Source organism: Aspergillus fijiensis, assembly GCF_003184825.1.
Source record: "Aspergillus fijiensis CBS 313.89 unplaced genomic scaffold BO72scaffold_75, whole genome shotgun sequence".
Classification (NCBI taxonomy): domain Eukaryota; kingdom Fungi; phylum Ascomycota; class Eurotiomycetes; order Eurotiales; family Aspergillaceae; genus Aspergillus; species Aspergillus fijiensis.
In genome coordinates, this window is record NW_024469051.1 from 83,281 (window position 1) to 101,616 (window position 18,336).

Consider the following 18,336-nt stretch of genomic DNA (forward strand, 5'->3'; position numbering starts at 1 on the left):
TTGACTCAACTATTCATTAAATCGACAGGCCCTCCGCCCTCTCGAACCCTTTTTTTTCTCCCGTTTCCTCTCCGTTTACCCACGCATGCTGGGTCTGGTGACGCCCTCGATGAGGAGGCACCTCCTCCGCTTCGGAAAGCAAGGACCGCCCGCAGCAACTTGTCGACAGCACTCCTCATTGAGCGAGCGTCTGCATCGGAAACTGACTGCGCATTCATTGCCCCTCACATTTGATTATATTCACCCTCAGCAATCCTTCCTCCTGAATCGGACATTGGTCGATCTCCTTCCCCAGTCAGGCGCGCCGTCGGAGGTTTTCCCTTCCATTAGAAGCCCAATCCGCCTGCCTCCTGGCCATCATCTTGTCTATTTCCCTCCCCAGGTCTCTTTGTCCCAGCTATTGCCGGATGGCACAGACTTCCTGCATTCTCCAGGATATCCTTTTACCAGGCGATTATGGGCTGGCGGTAGTGTCCAGTTCGCAGCTACGGGTGGTTTACTCCTCGATGGCTGCCGGGCTGTCTGCATTGAAACAATTCGAGATGTACTTGTGAGAGGCCAAACTGGTGAGGAGAAAGTGATTGTCAGGATAGAAAGACGAATCGGTAAAATTCGAGAGGGAGAAAATCATAGCCAGATTCGTGATCGAATCTGGAAAGTGGAGGAGGCTGATCTAGGCCATTCTTCCATAATTGAGCATCGGCACCTGATCTTCATGCGCGATAGGACGCCAGAGCAGCTTACCGGTGACAGGGTCAATTTCCAAGAACCTTCCAGGACCATAAAATGTGCGCGAGGAACCGATAATGCGCTAATGCCTTGCCCCTGCTGACAGTGTTTCTCGTGGCTCGAAGCCCCTACAGGTTCTCACTTCCGCCATTCCCTGACACCAACTCGAGCACTGCTTTTTCGTTTCTCGGCGCTCACTTTCAATGCCCACTCAATACATCTCGATCAGACGTACACCCGGGATCAAGAGGGCTACAAGGATTTGCTTGTTCATGGGCCTTTGACATTAATGTTACTCCTCTCAGTCGCCCAGATTCATATGTCTGACCTGGGTTTCGCCATCAGGGAAATCAATTACAGGAATCTTGCTCCTCTTTTTGTTGGGGAGGAACTAACTATTTGTGGTAAACCCAAGGCAGGGAGCCATGGAGTCTGGGACATGTGGATTGAGGACAGAGACGGAGGACTAGCCGTGCGGGGCACTGTTCAAGGCAGTCCTTTGTAGCCGATGTGGTAGCATCTTCACCTGCTCTGGCTATCTCACGTTATCATCGCTTGCCCAGACACTCATGAAGTAACTAATGTATCTTAAGGCAGAAGCAGCTTCAAATCTGACCATAGCAGGCTTACCGAGGCAATTTATGGTCGCCCTCGGTCGACTGTTCAATGTCGAAGGTCAGCTCTGGTTTGATTTGGCTAGTATCGATTTTTTTCTTGTTTCAGGTATCACGACCAACTTCGAAGTGGCTTTTCCTCAACTTGATATTCAGTGAACCTATTTCTGTCGGGCCTTTCATAATAGGACTCATGGATCGAAGCCGGAGATCGTGCCTGGGGGTGAAGTGTAACAGAACATCTGGGATCTATGAGTGTTTACCTTTATCAGGGCTCCTCTCCAATGCCTCAGGGAAAATGATGGTTAAGTGTGTCCTTGACACATATCAAGAACGATGTCTGGAACTTGGCATGCATTGAGACCTGGGCAACGCTGCCGTCACGAGCATTACCTCGCTATAAGCGCCCCATGTGACTATTTTAAGTGTAATTAGTGGCAACCTCCTATATATATCCTAATGGATTTTATGCTACGCTTGAGTTATCTCTTCCTCTGCAGTAGACCTGGCAACGAAAATACGACGTGCTTGGGTCAAACTTCTAGGCAGCCTAATTGTGTAACCTTGATGTTATCTCTGACCAGATGTCGAGCTATCTGCTAGTTCAACTACTCTCTCCTCTCTTCCATGTGTCTTTTCTCTTTCTCCTTCCCTTCCATATGTAGACAATGGGGTTTTGTACAGTTCACACCCTTACCGCCCTTCGCACGTACCGCCGCAGCCTATCAACACATTCAATGATCCGATAACTTAATAGCAATCGACACCGGTATATCTACGAAGGTGTGTCCCAAAAGTTATTGAACTGCGCTAATTGTCTCGATGTAAACTGGGTGTAATTTTATCTTATGTAATATAAGTATGGCCTAAAGAAGTAAATCATGAAGCTAGATGTAGTAAATATTGCTCTAAAAAATGTGACTTGTAAGATTGAATATAGTAACTACTACTATATTAAGTCTAGTCGAGAATATATTAAAAAGTTTTTATTTATCTAAGTATTAGTACTGCGAAGCTATTCCTAAGCAGTACAACTTATAATATATTATATTAACAAGTCAATACATATATTTCAGCTAAGAAGACTAGTGCGGTTCAATAACTTTTGGGACACACCTCCGTATTGCTACTGGGATTTATTCTGAAACACAAGTCCCTACAGGAAGATTCTTCTTATATTAAGGTTATATTAGAGATTCCTAGGGCTGTAAGAGGCCGAAGGTACTGCTACTAGGGTTTTTATTGAGGACATTTCTTATCCTTTTTATTAGAATTAACAAGATCTGTATTGATATTAGAGTATTTTATTCTGTATTAGAATATTACTATCCAGAGAATAAAAGATTCATGAGGCTTAAGTTACCGACTACTATTGAGAGTTTAGTTGCATACTTACAGCCGGTGTCAATAGCAGTTATCCGATAATCCCCCGCTTACACTTGTAACTTGGAATTAATGAGACTACTGTGTAATACGGAATACAGTGGGAAGAAAGCAGGCAAATTACTATGAAGTACGCGGCGGAGTAACTTAAATTTTCAAGCTGACAAAGCAGAGTGTTGCAAACTACTTTCGCAGGTCCAACTGATCTCGTTTACCGGAACGGAAAATTAATCACCGAGCCAAGCTAACAAGTTCCACACAACACTCCCCCCTTCATTTCAGCTACCTATAAGAACCCCTTCTTAACCTAATTGCGGTCTGTTTCTTTCCCTACCTGACAGTTGATCCAGTGTCAAACAGAAGACATTCTTATGTGAATGTTAAGAATAGCGCCTTGCAAAACACAAAGAAATATCTGCGGCTGTCTAGTCCCAGACTGAATGACTACATTATGGATCAATTTTGGTCTGCACCTCCTGTTATAAGGTATGTCCCAAGTGAATTTGGGGTTTATACTCACCTTGTGGCCCTGGACAAGGACTAATAATGCAACCAGGACTCTCTCTGCACTTACATTTGCACAGTCTGCTTTGATACATGGTGGATTATTAAATGGCTATTATTGCCTGTTCGAGTCCCGCCTTGTATTCAAATTTCTCCCAGAGATCTGGAGACTCTTCACCTCATTCATGATCACGCGACCACGCCTTTCCCTATTCCTGGATGTTTACTTCAGTACGGTGCCGTCCTGGATCGGACTCAAAGGCGTGCTAACATGCCGTTAGTGTACACTTACGGTAGCTCCCTGGAAACTAGATCACCTAGGTTGTCCGGTCCAGGTGACTTCTTCGTGTATACGATCTTTGTAGCCTCCGTCATAATGGTAAGTCAAGGGCGTCAGTTGTTTTTGTCAAGATGGCTTGTCCACTTGCTGCCTTCCGGATTTTCCGGGCCTCTCAAACCACCCTGCTCTTTCCCAACCTTCACCATACCCAAACCAAAAACAAACCTCGCATATCTGCCCGCCCAGCGCATTCTAGCTGAAGCGGTTCCTGGAAACGAGGAAGATCACCCCTGCATCCGTATAGTGCCTACCTCATCGATCCTTTCAGGGCTATATTTGTTGCAGGCATGGTGGGACGACCAGTGAGATAGCTAGCGTGATGCAATGGTTTACGCTGGTGGTTATGGTGCCCTACATTCTGCTATATACCTTATCAAAATTTTTGTTCACCAGATTTTGTTTCTTCGTTCCGCTTTATGTAGCCACATCAATTATCCTCCTGTACTAACAAGCCCAAGCTCACTGCAGGCTGTTTGTTGGGAAGCGTAACTTTTACCTCTGGTGAGCCCGTTGTAGCACCGAGCATGCGTGTATTTACTGATCATACTTCTAGCTCTGATCATGGCCTTCGTTTACACCTTTTCCCAGGAAAATCGTGGTAGAAAGGCGACATTCTTTGTGGTCCAGATACCGGTGGAATTTCTGCCTTGGGCGATGCTTGCATTCACCTTGGTCACTATTGGATGGCCAGCCGTTCTAAGCGATGGCACGGGCATAGTCGCTGCGCATCTGTATGATTTCCTTACCCGTATCTATCCGGCGTTTGGAGGTGGACAAAACTACCTTGTCACGCCGGCATTCATCAGGAGATTCTTTTCCGATCTCACGCCCCGTGGCGATAACCGTACCTACGGTACTGCTTTTCGGCCAGCGGATCAGACCCAGGCCGCCGCTTCTGAAAGCTGGACTTCCGCGTTCCAGGGGCCATGGAATCGAAGAGGTCCGGGCAGACGACTTGGAAGTGACTGAGACGAGGTCGTAACTACCTAGGAGGGTGCAGAAGCAAAAAAGGGAACATGCAGCAACGGTACGCTAGCAGCAGGAGTTAAGAGTACCCTGAAATACAAGGAGCCGTTCACAAAGGGTTCGCAGTTGCTGCGGCTGGAATTGATTCCTGAAGAGAAAGAAAGGCGCTCGTCAAGCAGGTCTGGGGCGGCCAAGCGACAAATAATCGCTAGCATGCTACTTATTCTTTAGCTGTGAGGATTAGCAGTCGGGAGCGTACTGTACAGTAATAGATAATATTGTCTTGGAACTCCATCAGAGACAATATTAATATTCATTATCAAAGAAATTCCACCTACGAGCCTGTTGTATCATGGAGAAAAGTCTAGGTCACGGGACATCGAGCCGGAGGGCGAAATTTCTGCGCTAACGGTATTGGTCGCTCCAGCCTTTGCCGCACTTCTAAAAATTCCCAGACTTTCTTCCTCGCTAGTGCCAGAGCAAAAACCTTAGCTCGGGAAGTGCAATTTTTCCTGCGCCATCTTCCCAACGCGCGCACTTACTTGGCTATCTCAACACCCTTCAGGCCAGACTGTTCACAATGGCGGTTGCAGTGGCTAAGGACGAGATGGACTACACGATTAAGCCAGAGGCTAGTGCCTCCAACATCGATACCTCGGAGTGGCCGCTTCTACTGAAGAATTATGACAAGCGTACGTTCACTTCAAACTTGTGAATATCCAGTCCTATGTAGCCCGTGCTGATTTTGCCATGTCAGTTCTTGTCAGAACCGGTCACTTCACCCCAATTCCTGCAGGCTGCTCTCCTCTCAAGCGTGACCTAAAGTCGTACATCAATTCCGGTGTTATTAACCTCGACAAGCCTTCCAACCCTTCTAGTCATGAGGTTGTTGCTTGGATGAAGCGGATCTTAAGGTATTATTACTCGCCTTGCATGACCAGTCGATTCTAAGATACTGAGACTTTTTATTACAAAGAGCGGAGAAAACTGGCCACAGCGGAACTCTCGATCCTAAGGTCACCGGTTGCTTGATCGTCTGTATTGACCGTGCCACTCGCTTGGTCAAGTCCCAGCAAGGTGCAGGAAAGGAATATGTCTGTGTAATTCGTCTTCACGATAAAATCCCTGGCGGCGAGGCCCAGTTCAAGAGGGCACTCGAGACGTTGACTGGCGCACTTTTCCAGCGCCCACCTTTGATTTCTGCTGTCAAGCGTCAACTCCGCATTCGAACAATCCATGAGAGCAAGCTTTATGAGTTCGATAACGATAGACACCTTGGTGTCTTCTGGGTCAGCTGTGAGGCTGGAACATACATCCGGACCCTTTGTGTCCACCTCGGTCTCCTTCTTGGAGTCGGAGCACACATGCAGGAGCTACGACGTGTGCGCAGTGGTGCCATGGATGAGAACAGCGGTATGGTGACTTTGCACGATGTCCTAGACGCGCAGTGGATGTATGACAATCAGCGCGATGAGTCTTATCTGCGCAGGGTTATCAGGCCTCTTGAGACTCTCCTTACGACATACAAGCGTATCGTTGTCAAAGACAGTGCCGTCAATGCTGTCTGCTATGGCGCCAAGCTCATGGTTCCTGGCCTCCTCCGCTTTGGTAAGTGGAGCCTAACGCAATCACGAGTGCAGCAGTGGCTAATGTACGCAAAGAGGCCGGTATAGATGTCAACGAGGAGGTGGTACTCATGACTACCAAGGGTGAGGCCATCGCTATTGGTATTGCTCAAATGTCTACTGTTGAGTTGTCTACCTGCGATCACGGTGTCGTGGCCAAGGTCAAGCGGTGCATCATGGAGCGCGACCTTTACCCTCGCAGATGGGGTCTGGGACCTGTGGCTCTGGAAAAGAAGAAGCTTAAGTCAGCTGGAAAGCTGGACGTAAGTCTACGATGCCCAATTCACCAATTATTTGACTGTTCTGACTTGGCATGTAGAAATATGGTCGTGCCAACGAGGCTACCCCCGCCAAGTGGAAGAGTGACTATAAAGACTATAGTGCCCCCGAGGAAACCGTCAGTCAGCCTGCCACTGAGTCCGCCACAAATGAGAATGCGGCTTCTGCCGAAGAGCCATCATCTCCCCAGACGAAGATGGAGGTTGATGAAGACAATGACGAAGAGAAGAAACGCAAACGGCATGAGGGTGAGACTGCTGAGGAACGCGCTGAGCGTAAGCGCAAGAAGAAGGAGAAGAAGGAGAAGAAGGAGCGAAGAAAGTCCAAGTCGAAGGAAGAGAGTGATGACAGTGACTAGTCACCTCCGGGAATTACATGGGCCTGACTTGAGAGCAAAAGTTTTCCGGATGAGAATTCCCCTTCTGTTCGGAGCCTCCCCTAGGCAGGAATCCTGTAACATACTTGTTTCTTTGTATCGGAGTCCTGGGTTTGAAAAGGTTATCAATCATCAAATACATGTTTATTTGTCTTAGTTATATGTCCTAGGTTTTCTTTCAGTTATAGCATTTCATTGAAGAACATTACTTCATTTTAGTTATGCCGACTTGGTTTTGCAAAAGGGTATCGTGACTTGGGCGGTGTCTCTGCCTTTCCCCACGGCCGCCCCTCTCATACCACTTTGAGGACTTTCTCTACCACCCACTCCTATTGTCTCCAGCTTCCTTTGATCACCCCCTCTCCCTTCTTCTTCTTCTTCTTCTTCTTCTTCTTCTTCTTTTTCTCGGGGACCAAAAACAAGCCAGGTTCTATAACACGTGTCTGAAGTAGCAAAGACTTCTTTCGTCTCTGGTGCGGCCTCTGCGACGTCATGGCGGCGGAGCTTACTTCAACCCGGCTCAATGCGGAGAATCATTTGCTCTTGGTAACTGACAGTCGTCTACAATTTGCCAGTGCCGTCTTGGTTTTAACATCTCTTTATGTCACAGGACCAATCCCTCCTTCGTCTTCCCCATGAACTTGCACGTCGAAACTTTAAGTCTTTTCAACGGCTCGTTGAACGGGAGAGGGAACTTGTTCTTCCCGGACTCAAAGAAATCGCTAATGCCTCAATGTCGAATTCTCGAGCGCCCGACCAAGCCATCGCTGCCCTCGACGCTATGATATCCCGGATGCAAGGAATGAAGCGCAAGATGGAGAATCTGCACCAGGAAGAGAAAAGTATTCATGAGCAGTCCCGAAAACGCATTCAGCACCTTGAAAGTCTTCAGCAAATCCCGAGTTTGGCAGACGTCAAGTACGACCAGTGGTCGCGAATCAGGTTGAATAGGCTCATTGTCGATCACATGCTGCGCTCTGGCTATATAGAAAGTGCACGTCAGCTAGCTCATGAGAAGGGAATTGAGGGACTAGTGGATCTTAACGTGTTTGTACAGTGTCAACGTATTGCTGATAGCCTGCGTCAAGGTGAGACAAAGGATGCTCTCCAATGGTGCGGTGAAAACAAGGCGGCATTGAAGAAGAGCCAGGTTTGTGGACATGTCTCATTTTCACTCTTGTGCTCATATGACTCGAAGGGTTAACATCAAATCATAGTATAATCTCGAATTTGAACTCCGACTGCAACAATACATTGAATTGATCAGGAGTGGGGACAGGAAAAGATATGTTGAGGCAATGATGCATGCTAAGAAGTACCTCGCCCCGTATATAGAGACGCAATCCGCCGACATACACAGGGCCGCAGGACTACTTGCTTTTCCGCAAGATACTAAAGCTGAACCTTATAAGGTAAAGAAAGAGCTCGTTATTAGCGAAACACGGTCGCTCAACTAACAAATGTGAAGTCTTTATACTCTCTTGATAGATGGAGCCGTCTTTCCGAGCTATTCATTCGCACTCATCATGAGCTATTGTCACTATCATCCCGCCCTCTGCTTCATATTGCACTATCAGCAGGCTTATCAGCTTTAAAGACGCCCTCGTGTCACTCAGCCTACACTTCTTCAAGTTCCAATTCTCTCTCTACTACAACATCCGTCTGCCCCATTTGCTCTACCGAGCTCAACGAACTTGCCCGTAATATGCCTTATGCTCACCATACGAAGAGCTACGTCGAAAGCGATCCGATAGTTCTACCCAACGGCAGAATTTATGGCCAGCAGCGGCTGATGGAGTTGAGCAAGAATGTCGGTTGTGTTGACTCGGGAAAGGTCAAAGATCCAACCACCGGCGAGATTTTTGATGAAGGTGAAATGAAGAAGGTATACATTATGTGAAGACATCAATGCTCGATGCCGGATTCTTCAAATGATCGAAGCTCTTCTTGACATTCCCGTGTGATCTTCTCGACTCGATTCATTCGTATACATATCTAGGTTTAGTTATGGGATTTGGTCGTGTTCTTAATCACTGTCACTATCGAAAGCTTCTCTCGTTCGTTTTTTCCTCGCGCCATGATTAGCTTTGGTCGATAGTGCATTCTTCCCAGGCACTGGTTGGTCATCTCTCCTAAGCTCGAATACATATGTTCTTGCATCCCTATCCTCACCTCGCCATCCGCCTCTGCCTCCACGTTTCCCCTCGATCTCGCCCAGTGTCCGTGCATGCGAATAGCCTTGATAGCAAGCCCACGGGAACTTGAAGCTCGTGACCACTCGCAGGCCAGCATGCCGCGCAAGATCCTTGATGTTCCACAAGGTATAGGGTTCCCCCTCGAATATGGTCACTAGAATTCGACCCGGACCAGACGTATGCTGGTCTTCAGCCTGGCCGGCGGCCGTTATTGAACGTAATGGCTTATTAATTTCGGCGACATCGTCGTCATCATTCTGGCTGGTCTCCGAATCTGAACCTTCATAGTCCTCCCACTCATAACTTTCATCGTCATCCACCAGCCCTGTACTGGGCGATAGCAATGGGATGCAGGCCTTGAAGAAAGCTACCAAGAGTTCTTGGTTGGCACGAACCTGTCGATTGACATCGGTGGAGAGACCGCCGACGTGGGGAAAATTGAAGGAGATGATATCCCATTGCCCACCATCCGGGGCGGAAGCGAGAGCTACATTTCTCGCTTGTTGCCATGCCGGACGCCGACGCTCTCGCCGAGACCAGCCGTTGCGAACGTCCTTGCCGCCACCCGCAGGGAGACCCAGTTTCCGAGCATCGACGGAGAACAGGACCTTGGGAAGCTGACGTTTTGGACCAAGCGAAGGGTTCTTGTCTTCACTCAAGCTAGCTGGGCTGCTGAATGTTGTGAGAATGTCGTGGATATTGAGATCCACCTGGGGGTATTTGCGCTGAAGAGTCTCCTTGGAGTCATAACAAGTAGCCAGGACAGCCTTGCAGCGATACTGGCGGATCAGGGAGCGGGCAAAGGAAAAGTCGCCTAGAGAATTTTGATTAATATTTCCTGGAAGTAGATCAGGTGATGCCATGGCGAACAATGGGGAACCTCTGCCGCTTATAACCTGGAACCATACAGTCCATGATAGCAAGCATGTTTCAAGGACAAAGTAGCGCGAAAGTATTCTCGGGCGTGTCAAATCACACTACCCGCCTCAACCCTCCTTCGTGCCAGGTCATCAAGACGTTGCGGCCTAGCAAAAAAAAGATGCATTCCTGCAACGCCAGCTGTTTAAGCCTTGGAGACACTGGCATGATTGCAAGCAGGCAGCCTTAAGAATGGTCAAGGAAGGAAGGATATGGTGCAAGAGCAATGCGAGATGAACTAGCTGCAAACAACGAACTCACCTTCCCCGACCAACAAGATGCGATCTTTCTTCCCAAAGGGCACGATGGGTCGCCGATGCTGTTTTGGCTGTTGCGAGGTGATCGCTCCTGTTATAGTCTTTGAATCCTTGCCATCATGCTTAATTGCGGGGGGGCCAAGAGGAGGAGGAGTCGTTGTCGTCGTGGACAGTCGAGAAAATGTGTGCATTTTCCGGTGCTTTTTGGGCTGATGGGCTGCTGCCCCCGCGGCAACACCGGAGCCTTTCTGGAGGCGGCCCTTCTTGGCTTTGCCCATTGATTATCCAAACCAATAGAACAGAGAAAAAAAGAGAAAACGAAAGAAAAGCGAAGGAGACACAGAGAAAGACAGAGCTAAGTAGCCACAGAATGTAAAGTAGGGCAATTGATGAATTGATTCGCCGCTCTTGGTCAAGTCGGGATGTGGTTGACTATCAGGAGGTTAGGTATTTTATTGCCTGTATTTATGGTATAGCCACCGCCGTGTAAGTTTGACTGTGATCTTCCCCCCCCCTCAAACATGCATTTCTATACCAGGTGAGAAACATAAAAAGTCCCCTATTATCCAAGGTAGAACATTTAGCATGCGACATCAACTCTTCCGACAACTATACTATTTACCAGATCTATGACTTTATTAAAATGTGATATAGGACTTTCATATATACAGACTCAAGACACTAAGACTCATTGGTTCATTCACCCCCACCCCATGCTGCCTTCGCTTCCCATGGTGGACTTCGTGAAATCAACCCGTGTCAAAGGAAAAGACACGCCTTTAGCCATGCCCCATGCGGATGGAGGAGGAAATTCCGAGAGAAACGGAGATACAACACACTGGTCAAGAAAATGTTGTCGCATCCCCTGCGCACCCTGAAGGTGAAAATGTAAATGCTGGGGATGCCGACTAAAAGTCGAAGAATATTATGCAGCATAGAAATGAAGTTGAAGTGACTGAGTCAAGACGAAAAGGGGCTCTGAAGATGTTAAAACGCAACAATGAGCCTTGAGGGCCTCTTGCACCCACTGAATTAGCATGATTTCCTTGTTTCACTCAGTCTAATGATTTGTACATGCTGCACTGTGGAAGTATTACACAAACAGAGCACCGGTCCCGGTGGTCAGCTTGGCAACTCTATCCTAGAGCCAGAACGTTTGTGCTAACAAGCGTAACTCTATTTAAGACCGCAACGAATCTCTCATGCTCTGACTGCTGGCGCTCACGGGAGGATTAGCGGTGGGTAAAACGCCCGTTTTGGGCTTGGCGTTCTGCTTGATTTTGGCAATGGCATAGACAATACCACTGACGAAGCCCACGACAATAGCTGAAACACTGGGAAACGTGACTGGTGCATCGAAGAAGATCAATCCAGAAACCGCAATGGGCAGCTTGTTGAGAGCGCCAACCATGGAGTACGTCGTGGAAGAAGTCACACGAACGCACCATGCAGATGTGTATGAAATGAAGACCGTAGACAAGCCCGAGAGAATCATAGCGAAGATAATACTGTTACGGTCGACAGGGGGGAAATTGCGGTTGACGTTCATAGATGACCAATCCTCTAGCAAGCCGGAAAGTACGATCAACACAGGAATGGAGAGAAGGTTGTTATAGAACATGGCTAGAAAGGTACGTCAGAAACAGGGCGGATGCGAGATCATGATCGGAGGGGAAACGACTGACTATCAAAGTCTTTGAAATTTGTGAGCTTGATCCGTTTTCGCATGCCCAATACGTAGGAAGAAGTGCAGAGGCAGTTGATCAACATCCAGATGTAGCCGGCATTCAATGTCGAAACCGTAGTGGTCGCGTCGGAGCTGCTTTCGACAGCATGTTTGATGTCTGCCCACGCAGCAATGAGTGAGCTCAAAACCATCAGGCCGAAGGAGAACAGCGTGAGCCCGGTGACAGAGCCACCGAACCACAGAACTTCACCATAGGCGATAAGGATGATGGTCAAATTTTTGAAAATGGTGTATACTGGAATTGAAAGAAACTGGAGCGCCTTCGAGCCCGTGTAGATCATGCCGATCAACAACAGGGTAATTGGGAACCCTAAGTATGATCGAGATTCAGTCAGCATCTGCTTCAACGGGTAGGGCTGCCTTTGGAACTGCATACACTTCCTGGCCTCATCCGCGCTAAAATCACGGTAAGTGATTATGCCGCAGGCTTTGCACGTCTGAATTGCGACGATGCAAACGACGGACTGGGGACAGATAAAGACAACTGCGGTCAGCATCTTCGTACACGCGCTTCGCGCAAATTTGAGTTTCTGGTGCTCAATGCTGCATCGACGTACCTGGATACAGAGGAGGAAGAAATTGAGATTGAAGTCCGTGCCGGAGAGGACATATTTATTCATCACTGTCATCAGGATGGACGATCCGCAGTAAGCTAATACTGGCAGGACTGGATTATTTTGCAAAGAGTTGGATGGGGCGCTCCTTGGCTGAGGCGGCGGCGGCGCCTCGAAACCCTTGTTGCCTTGATCCAGTTTGTCCATCTCAATCGTATAGTCATCTGTCCTCTTTCCGTCGGCCATTTTGTTGACTTGAGACGGAGGGGATTGGCGAGAGCACAATTGGAGAGAGGATGTTCAAATGGGATTCAGATAGTCGCAGTTGGCGGAGTGAGCGACAAGGTGTCAATAGGAGTTGTTTCAAGGAACAAAAAGTCCTTATAACAACCTTAAAATCAAAGATATAGACAAGTCCCTCAGGGTAATGGCTCTGAACGGAGGAGCAAGAGAAGGCGCAAAAGTAATGATAAGAGAAAGAGAATAGGAAGAGGTTTTGGGGGGGTGGGGGGGGGGAATAAGAGTGGTAATGGTGAGAAGATGGGAGGAATTTGATAAAGGCTGCAGGGTGAAGGAGTGAGGAAGAGTCGGGAAGTGTTGTTCAGCAGAACTCTTGGCTGGCTGCAGTGCAGGTGGCAGAGGCCGATCTCTGGTTCCGGATGCGGCAATCTCAATTGGTACTGAAAAGTAATAATAATTTACCAGCTTATGTACATATAACATACAATTACGGTAATACTCCGAATACAAATACAGTCCCCCACAACGGACAATACACGGGCAAACACAGACAATCTTCCTCCCTGCAATTCGCTTCCTCTCTCCGCTGAACACCTCCAGTATCTCTCGCCTTGTCCTTTTGTTATTCCCAGCAAGGATACCAATTACATACGCAGATTCGTCAACATTCGCCAAAACGCTCATCTCCATGGCCCATCATCTTACCAGAGACCGGGATGAATCCGACGACGATGCCCTTCTTGAAGCTTTGGAGAACGAAGACGATTCATCGTACCGCGCGCATCGAATCGAACAGCTCAATGCTGAGTTTACTGCAGCCCAGAACGACGCGGCCCGCAGCACCGCAGCTCCTATTGGAACAGTCGTTGAGGATAGCCTCTATCCCATTCTAAGAACCGACCAATTACTTCTGGATTTCACAACACAAACCCACCGATGTGTCATTCACTTCGCACACCCAGATTTCGCGCGTTGCAGCACCATGGACGAGCACATCCGGGCGCTGGCTTCTCAGCACCACGAAGTACGCTTTGCGCGGGTTGACGTGCAGGACACCCCGTTTGTTGTAGAAAAGCTCAAGATTCGTGTCCTTCCCTGTGTCATAGGTTTCAAAGATGGGGTAGCGGTCGAACGTGTGGTGGGATTTGAGGGCCTTGGATCAGGTGGGCGCGATGGGACAGACGGGTTCAGCACGGCAACGCTAGAGAAACGGCTTCTTTGGAAAGGAATTCTCACCCAAGAGAAAATCAAGGCCACGGGTGACACCTCAGACCAGTCTGAGGAAGACAGCGACAACGACAACAATGGGCGAGGGTATGGAAGGCAACGGGCCATCCGGAGCGGTAACGTATATCAACGCCGCCTTGCTGGCGGCGAGGATGGTGAGGATGATGATTGGGACTAGCATTGAATTCGCCTCCAAAATAGGGCCTGGGCGTAATCACACGGGCATCCCAGCACCACAGTTCATGGTTCGGGATACTCAAATCCGTCAACTATGCAAGGGCCTATTGCTTCCATCATTATGCTTTCTGGGGTCGGAAAGGGTTCATCTTGTTCAACTCTCAGTCACCATGCGTTGGTCTGTGAGCATTTGGTGAACAGATGCGCTTTATTTGCAAGTTTCTGCGTCACGCACTAAGCTATAGGACCTTTTATTTTCGCGTTATCAATCAAATGATGGCCAAGCTCATCTATGGTTGTCGCCGCTACAAGCAAAAGTGCTTTCACCCGATGGCTCGAAACATTGAGCCAAACGAGCCACGTGTGATCGATGCAAAGTTCGTGTCGGGAAAAAACAAAGATTTTAGCCACCTGCCTTAGTCATGTTGCGCATTTTCATCACGATGGGACGGATGGTCCCTGCAGGCGATCCGACTCTTGGCAGATTTACCATTGAACACTTCCTTGAGTGTTCATGGCCAGGAACCGAGCGATTGAAATAGAAGAATGACTGGATGTGACTCGCCGGAAGTGGTCGGATACCGCATCATTGTCAAGTAAGATTACATACAAACATCGTAAAGGCATAAGACAGAGAAGAAAGGCGACGAAAGGATCCACAGACAACTGCCTAAGCAATGACGATCAACAGAAAATGCTGGGACAGCAAATGAGGTAGAATAAGAAACAAAAGCCAAAGCCATTGGGGCCATGAAGGACAAAGTGAGAAGTTTATACAATGGACTCAGATAATAAATTAATATCCCCATCGCTGGCCAATGGGCCGAGGAGAAAATGGCATGCTCGACAATCGAACAAAAGATCAACCTTCATTAATACTGCGAGAGTATAAAATGCTCATAGTCAGAGCGAAGGCATGATAAGGGAAACGGATTGGCAGAAATACAAAGAACAAAACAGCGCTGCAAAAACGATGTCTAGATAGTTACATTTTTCATCTCGCCTAAGACCTCAGGGTTCAACCCGGCAGCGGGAGGTTGGTCTGACAGTCCCTTGTCTGTTTCTGAAAGTCCATGCTCAGGCTCGGCTCCCAGTGCTTCGTCATTCTCTTTCCCAGATATCTGGGGCGTAGCGATCTCCATCAAATCCTCGGTCTGTTCATCTTTGAATGCAAGTTCTGAGTTACTAGCATCCGCTGTGGTGTGAACAGGACTTGTGGCCTCTTCCGTGACGCGAGCCAGGGGACTTGAAATGCCAAACTGAGTCTTTGGGCTTTGAGTAGAACCACGATTTGAGAAGCGATGCGGCGACCTGCCTCGTTCTTCACTCGGGGTGGGGCTGCCATAGGGGGATGCTTGGCCAGATTTGCCTCCTGTAGTCAGTCCCAAGCCGCTGGGAGTCTTGCGGCGAGGTGGTTTTCGACCATACTTTTGATCAGTTCTCCAGCGTAAAATCTCGAGATAAGGGGGTTCGACATTCTGCGCCTTGAATTCGAGAAGCTTGAGCTCATTGGTTTCTTCGTCCACGTGAACCTTGCCGCCGCAAATATCATCGGCAAACATGGCCAGAAATGCGGCCCAAGACCGAGCGACCACATATTTGCAATCATAGTCACGGCCAAATAGGATGACCTGCCCCCACTTCCCAGCAGGCCCGGGGGCCAGATCAATCGCAATGTGATTGCCGCCCCAGTCGCGAGCCAGAGGAATCCACGCAGGATGAGCATACGCCTTTTGAACGGCATTCGGGGGCTGCGAGTCCTGACGCTCGAGAAGATCCTGTCTCCACATGGGATTTGACGCTTGCGTGGGCGGAACGGCCGAAGACGAGCTGACGACTGCTTTCGGGACCGAGTTCATCATCGAGCTGCTCAAGAATTCTTCATTGACTGTCCTCCAGTTCTTCCATTCCTGGACGATTTCCTCACAGTCAAGGAGCATACATCCGAAGATGATGCCAGTAGGCAAACCCGGGCGCTCCTGCCCATCGTGCATCATCAACGACTCCCGAACCTCTAGTGGCAAGCTACAATCTAGTTCGTGCTCCAATTCGTTGATATCATTCTGTGTACAGCCCTCACACAAGTTATCGAAAAGCTCCTCGTAATTGTGTTCCAGCCATCTGTCAATTTTTCTCCACGAGTGACCAACCGGGGGTGGAGGCGGGGCGCCGTCGTGAAAGCTTTGCATCTGGATCTCAGGAACTCCTTCCACACCGGGGTCGGTTGACTGCCGCTTTTGTGATGACAATGAACGCATACCAGGCGAATAAGGGCGATTCGGGGACCCCGTACCCGTAGGAGATCCAGACCAGCCATTCGAGCCTTTCTGCTGGTCGTCATCGTAAGGGGCAGTTAAATCTGGGCGCGATTCGATAGCACTTGTCGCAATAGACGTGAGTGGCTCGTGTCGGCTTTGACTGAGAGGTACATGTTTGCCTGATCGATAAGGTGAGTCGTGGGATGCATGGCGATCATAGGAAGTCATGGTATGCCAAAAGGAACGCCATGCTGAACCGATGCTATCTAAGCGGTTAGATGGTCTGACAGCAGTAAAGTCGATAAGAGATATGGTTTCGTGTGTTTCTGTCAACCACAAAGAATATAAAGCACTTACGCATTCGCCATTGTGAGAGGCGGGTGGGGAAGGGAGGAAGATGTAACAAGAAGCCGAGTTGCGTGTCCGAACGGATGTTTCTTCGTTGCCTAGATCAGGAACAGCGGAAGGTGACCATTGGCTCTGTGTCTGAGGTTGATGCAGGAAACCGAAGTCTGTCGTGTTGTTCAAGGACTTAAGTTGCAAGATATGTTCAAATTGTGGAGGTGAGTGACGAAATAGAGTGATTGACGGATGAGAGAAAATCGCGTGTTGTAATGGGAAGCTCTTTTCGGGCCGGGGGCAGGGGACGAAAAGGGATGTGGAAGGGGGAGGGTGGGAAAGAGGAAGAGGAAATGTGAGTGTGAGTGTGAGTGTGAGTGTGAATATGAGTGTGAGTGTGTGAATAATTAAGATGAGGAGACGGAGGGAGGGAGGGAAGAAAGAGAAGAGAAGTGGACGGAGTGGGAGGGGAAGGCGGCAAGGAAGGGGGAAGAGGGGCGGAGAGAGGGAGGGAGAGTAGTCAGAGTGTACAAGTAGAATTGCAGAAGAAAAGAAGAGAATATCTCAAAAGAACAAATCAATCATGAAAAATAGACCTGACCAGTAAGGATTAGGAGATCGGAGAATTGAGAGGAGAACCAACCCAATCAAAATAAGAATAAAAATCGATTCAAGAGCCTATTCCAGTGAGCAATGCTTAATATCAGTATTGGAAAGAAGCAACTGAATCCATGGATAAGTACAGAGTAAACTGGGGATGGATGAAGAAAGAGGGAGGGAAGGAGGCAAGAAGAGGGAAGTTAATAGCAACTAAGATAATCGATTAGCTCTGAATACAGAGTATTTATTTAGTATCGTCTGAGATCTGATTTATATATAACTGCTGTATTCCGTAACTTAGTGATGACTTTGATCATTAGTACCCATTTTATTCATCCTGTTCACCAGGGATTATTGTGAGATAGTCTGTGTGCTTACTGCAGTACAGGTAGTCAACTGCTGACTTACTTAATATGTATCTAAGATGATCACTCTGTACGGAGTAGTGAGCAGAGATTGCCCCTGGAATTGCGGCGGCATCTGGAACCAGGGAAGGAAGGGGAGACTGCTGAAGTTCGCTGGCCGGATTTCCTGCCTTTACTATCTGAAATTGGGGGGCTATCCTATTGTACTATACAGTACAGTACAGTATACCTGCTATAGCTCTCTCTCTTTCTTCTCCGTCAAACTGCCTAGAAATTCTCCTGAATGCACGTTCTGCGCAAGGGAAGCTCGGGTTCTAAAGAGCGCCACTGCATTCCTGCGCTCTTGTACAAGTATCATAGCTGAATCCGGATATGAGGAACTTGCTATGTAGACACGGTACTTACAGCTAACTGGTACTTACGGAGTGCTCATACCTGGTACACAGCACATAAAGTACCTAGTATTTAGTTATATCATCAAACCCCTTTAATGCAAATAATTGATACTGACACCAGCAGTCTTTCCCGTACAACCGGTAATGGTATTAGAGATATCTATGTTCTTGGTAGAATGTTTCCTATGTTAGGAGCTACTGGGATTCTTCAGGGCTGATTATATTGACTAGGAAATCTTTTTCTATTT

The 18,336-nt window shown here is 48.2% G+C and overlaps 10 protein-coding genes across 10 annotated transcripts; 6 read left to right on the forward strand and 4 right to left on the reverse strand.

Annotated features, from left to right (window-relative positions):
• Positions 1-109: 109 nt before the first annotated feature.
• BO72DRAFT_389373 (uncharacterized protein) lies at positions 110-1,234 on the forward strand (the record flags this gene model as incomplete). Its single annotated transcript, XM_040941764.1, has 2 exons — positions 110-788; positions 855-1,234. The coding sequence occupies 2 exons, from the start codon at positions 110-112 to the stop codon at positions 1,232-1,234; spliced, it is 1,059 nt and encodes a 352-aa protein (XP_040796478.1).
• An 80-nt stretch (positions 1,235-1,314) lies between these two features.
• Positions 1,315-1,825, forward strand: BO72DRAFT_274243 (uncharacterized protein). The gene has a single exon (XM_040940227.1). It carries the CDS (start codon positions 1,396-1,398, stop codon positions 1,702-1,704), a length of 309 nt encoding a protein of 102 aa, XP_040796479.1. The 5' UTR covers positions 1,315-1,395; the 3' UTR covers positions 1,705-1,825.
• A 1,172-nt stretch (positions 1,826-2,997) lies between these two features.
• On the forward strand, positions 2,998-4,868 carry BO72DRAFT_439651 (centromere/microtubule-binding protein Cbf5). Its single transcript, XM_040943421.1, has 5 exons — positions 2,998-3,212; positions 3,283-3,461; positions 3,512-3,609; positions 4,029-4,071; positions 4,124-4,868. The coding sequence occupies exons 1-5, from the start codon at positions 3,178-3,180 to the stop codon at positions 4,537-4,539; spliced, it is 771 nt and encodes a 256-aa protein (XP_040796480.1). The 5' UTR covers positions 2,998-3,177; the 3' UTR covers positions 4,540-4,868.
• A 248-nt stretch (positions 4,869-5,116) lies between these two features.
• cbf5 (pseudouridine synthase CBF5) lies at positions 5,117-6,798 on the forward strand (the record flags this gene model as incomplete). Its single annotated transcript, XM_040941772.1, has 5 exons — positions 5,117-5,228; positions 5,294-5,450; positions 5,513-6,170; positions 6,200-6,424; positions 6,481-6,798. 5 exons carry the CDS (start codon positions 5,117-5,119, stop codon positions 6,796-6,798), a joined length of 1,470 nt encoding a protein of 489 aa, XP_040796481.1.
• A 343-nt stretch (positions 6,799-7,141) lies between these two features.
• BO72DRAFT_274446 (FYV10 family protein) lies at positions 7,142-8,779 on the forward strand. The gene is made up of 4 exons (XM_040940228.1): positions 7,142-7,362; positions 7,427-7,966; positions 8,034-8,228; positions 8,285-8,779. Exons 1-4 carry the CDS (start codon positions 7,309-7,311, stop codon positions 8,714-8,716), a joined length of 1,221 nt encoding a protein of 406 aa, XP_040796482.1. The 5' UTR covers positions 7,142-7,308; the 3' UTR covers positions 8,717-8,779.
• Positions 8,780-8,842: 63 nt separating this feature from the next.
• On the reverse strand, positions 8,843-10,377 carry BO72DRAFT_389392 (25S rRNA (uracil2634-N3)-methyltransferase; the record flags this gene model as incomplete). The annotated part of the gene is made up of 2 exons (XM_040941766.1): positions 8,843-9,825; positions 10,191-10,377. The coding sequence occupies 2 exons, from the start codon at positions 10,375-10,377 to the stop codon at positions 8,843-8,845; spliced, it is 1,170 nt and encodes a 389-aa protein (XP_040796483.1).
• Positions 10,378-11,215: 838 nt separating this feature from the next.
• On the reverse strand, positions 11,216-12,939 carry gmtA (GDP-mannose transporter). Its single transcript, XM_040940229.1, has 4 exons — positions 12,491-12,939; positions 12,310-12,397; positions 11,872-12,243; positions 11,216-11,809 (listed from the first exon to the last, which is right to left on the reverse strand). The coding sequence occupies exons 1-4, from the start codon at positions 12,731-12,733 to the stop codon at positions 11,367-11,369; spliced, it is 1,146 nt and encodes a 381-aa protein (XP_040796484.1). The 5' UTR covers positions 12,734-12,939; the 3' UTR covers positions 11,216-11,366.
• A 342-nt stretch (positions 12,940-13,281) lies between these two features.
• On the forward strand, positions 13,282-14,232 carry BO72DRAFT_274612 (thioredoxin domain-containing protein). The gene has a single exon (XM_040940231.1). It carries the CDS (start codon positions 13,416-13,418, stop codon positions 14,130-14,132), a length of 717 nt encoding a protein of 238 aa, XP_040796485.1. The 5' UTR covers positions 13,282-13,415; the 3' UTR covers positions 14,133-14,232.
• A 410-nt stretch (positions 14,233-14,642) lies between these two features.
• On the reverse strand, positions 14,643-15,024 carry BO72DRAFT_274610 (uncharacterized protein). The gene has a single exon (XM_040940230.1). The coding sequence runs from the start codon at positions 14,938-14,940 to the stop codon at positions 14,734-14,736; it is 207 nt and encodes a 68-aa protein (XP_040796486.1). The 5' UTR covers positions 14,941-15,024; the 3' UTR covers positions 14,643-14,733.
• On the reverse strand, positions 15,025-17,166 carry BO72DRAFT_274615 (SMI1/KNR4 family protein). Its single transcript, XM_040940232.1, has 2 exons — positions 16,747-17,166; positions 15,025-16,651 (listed from the first exon to the last, which is right to left on the reverse strand). Exons 1-2 carry the CDS (start codon positions 16,755-16,757, stop codon positions 15,109-15,111), a joined length of 1,554 nt encoding a protein of 517 aa, XP_040796487.1. The 5' UTR covers positions 16,758-17,166; the 3' UTR covers positions 15,025-15,108.
• Positions 17,167-18,336: the final 1,170 nt, after the last annotated feature.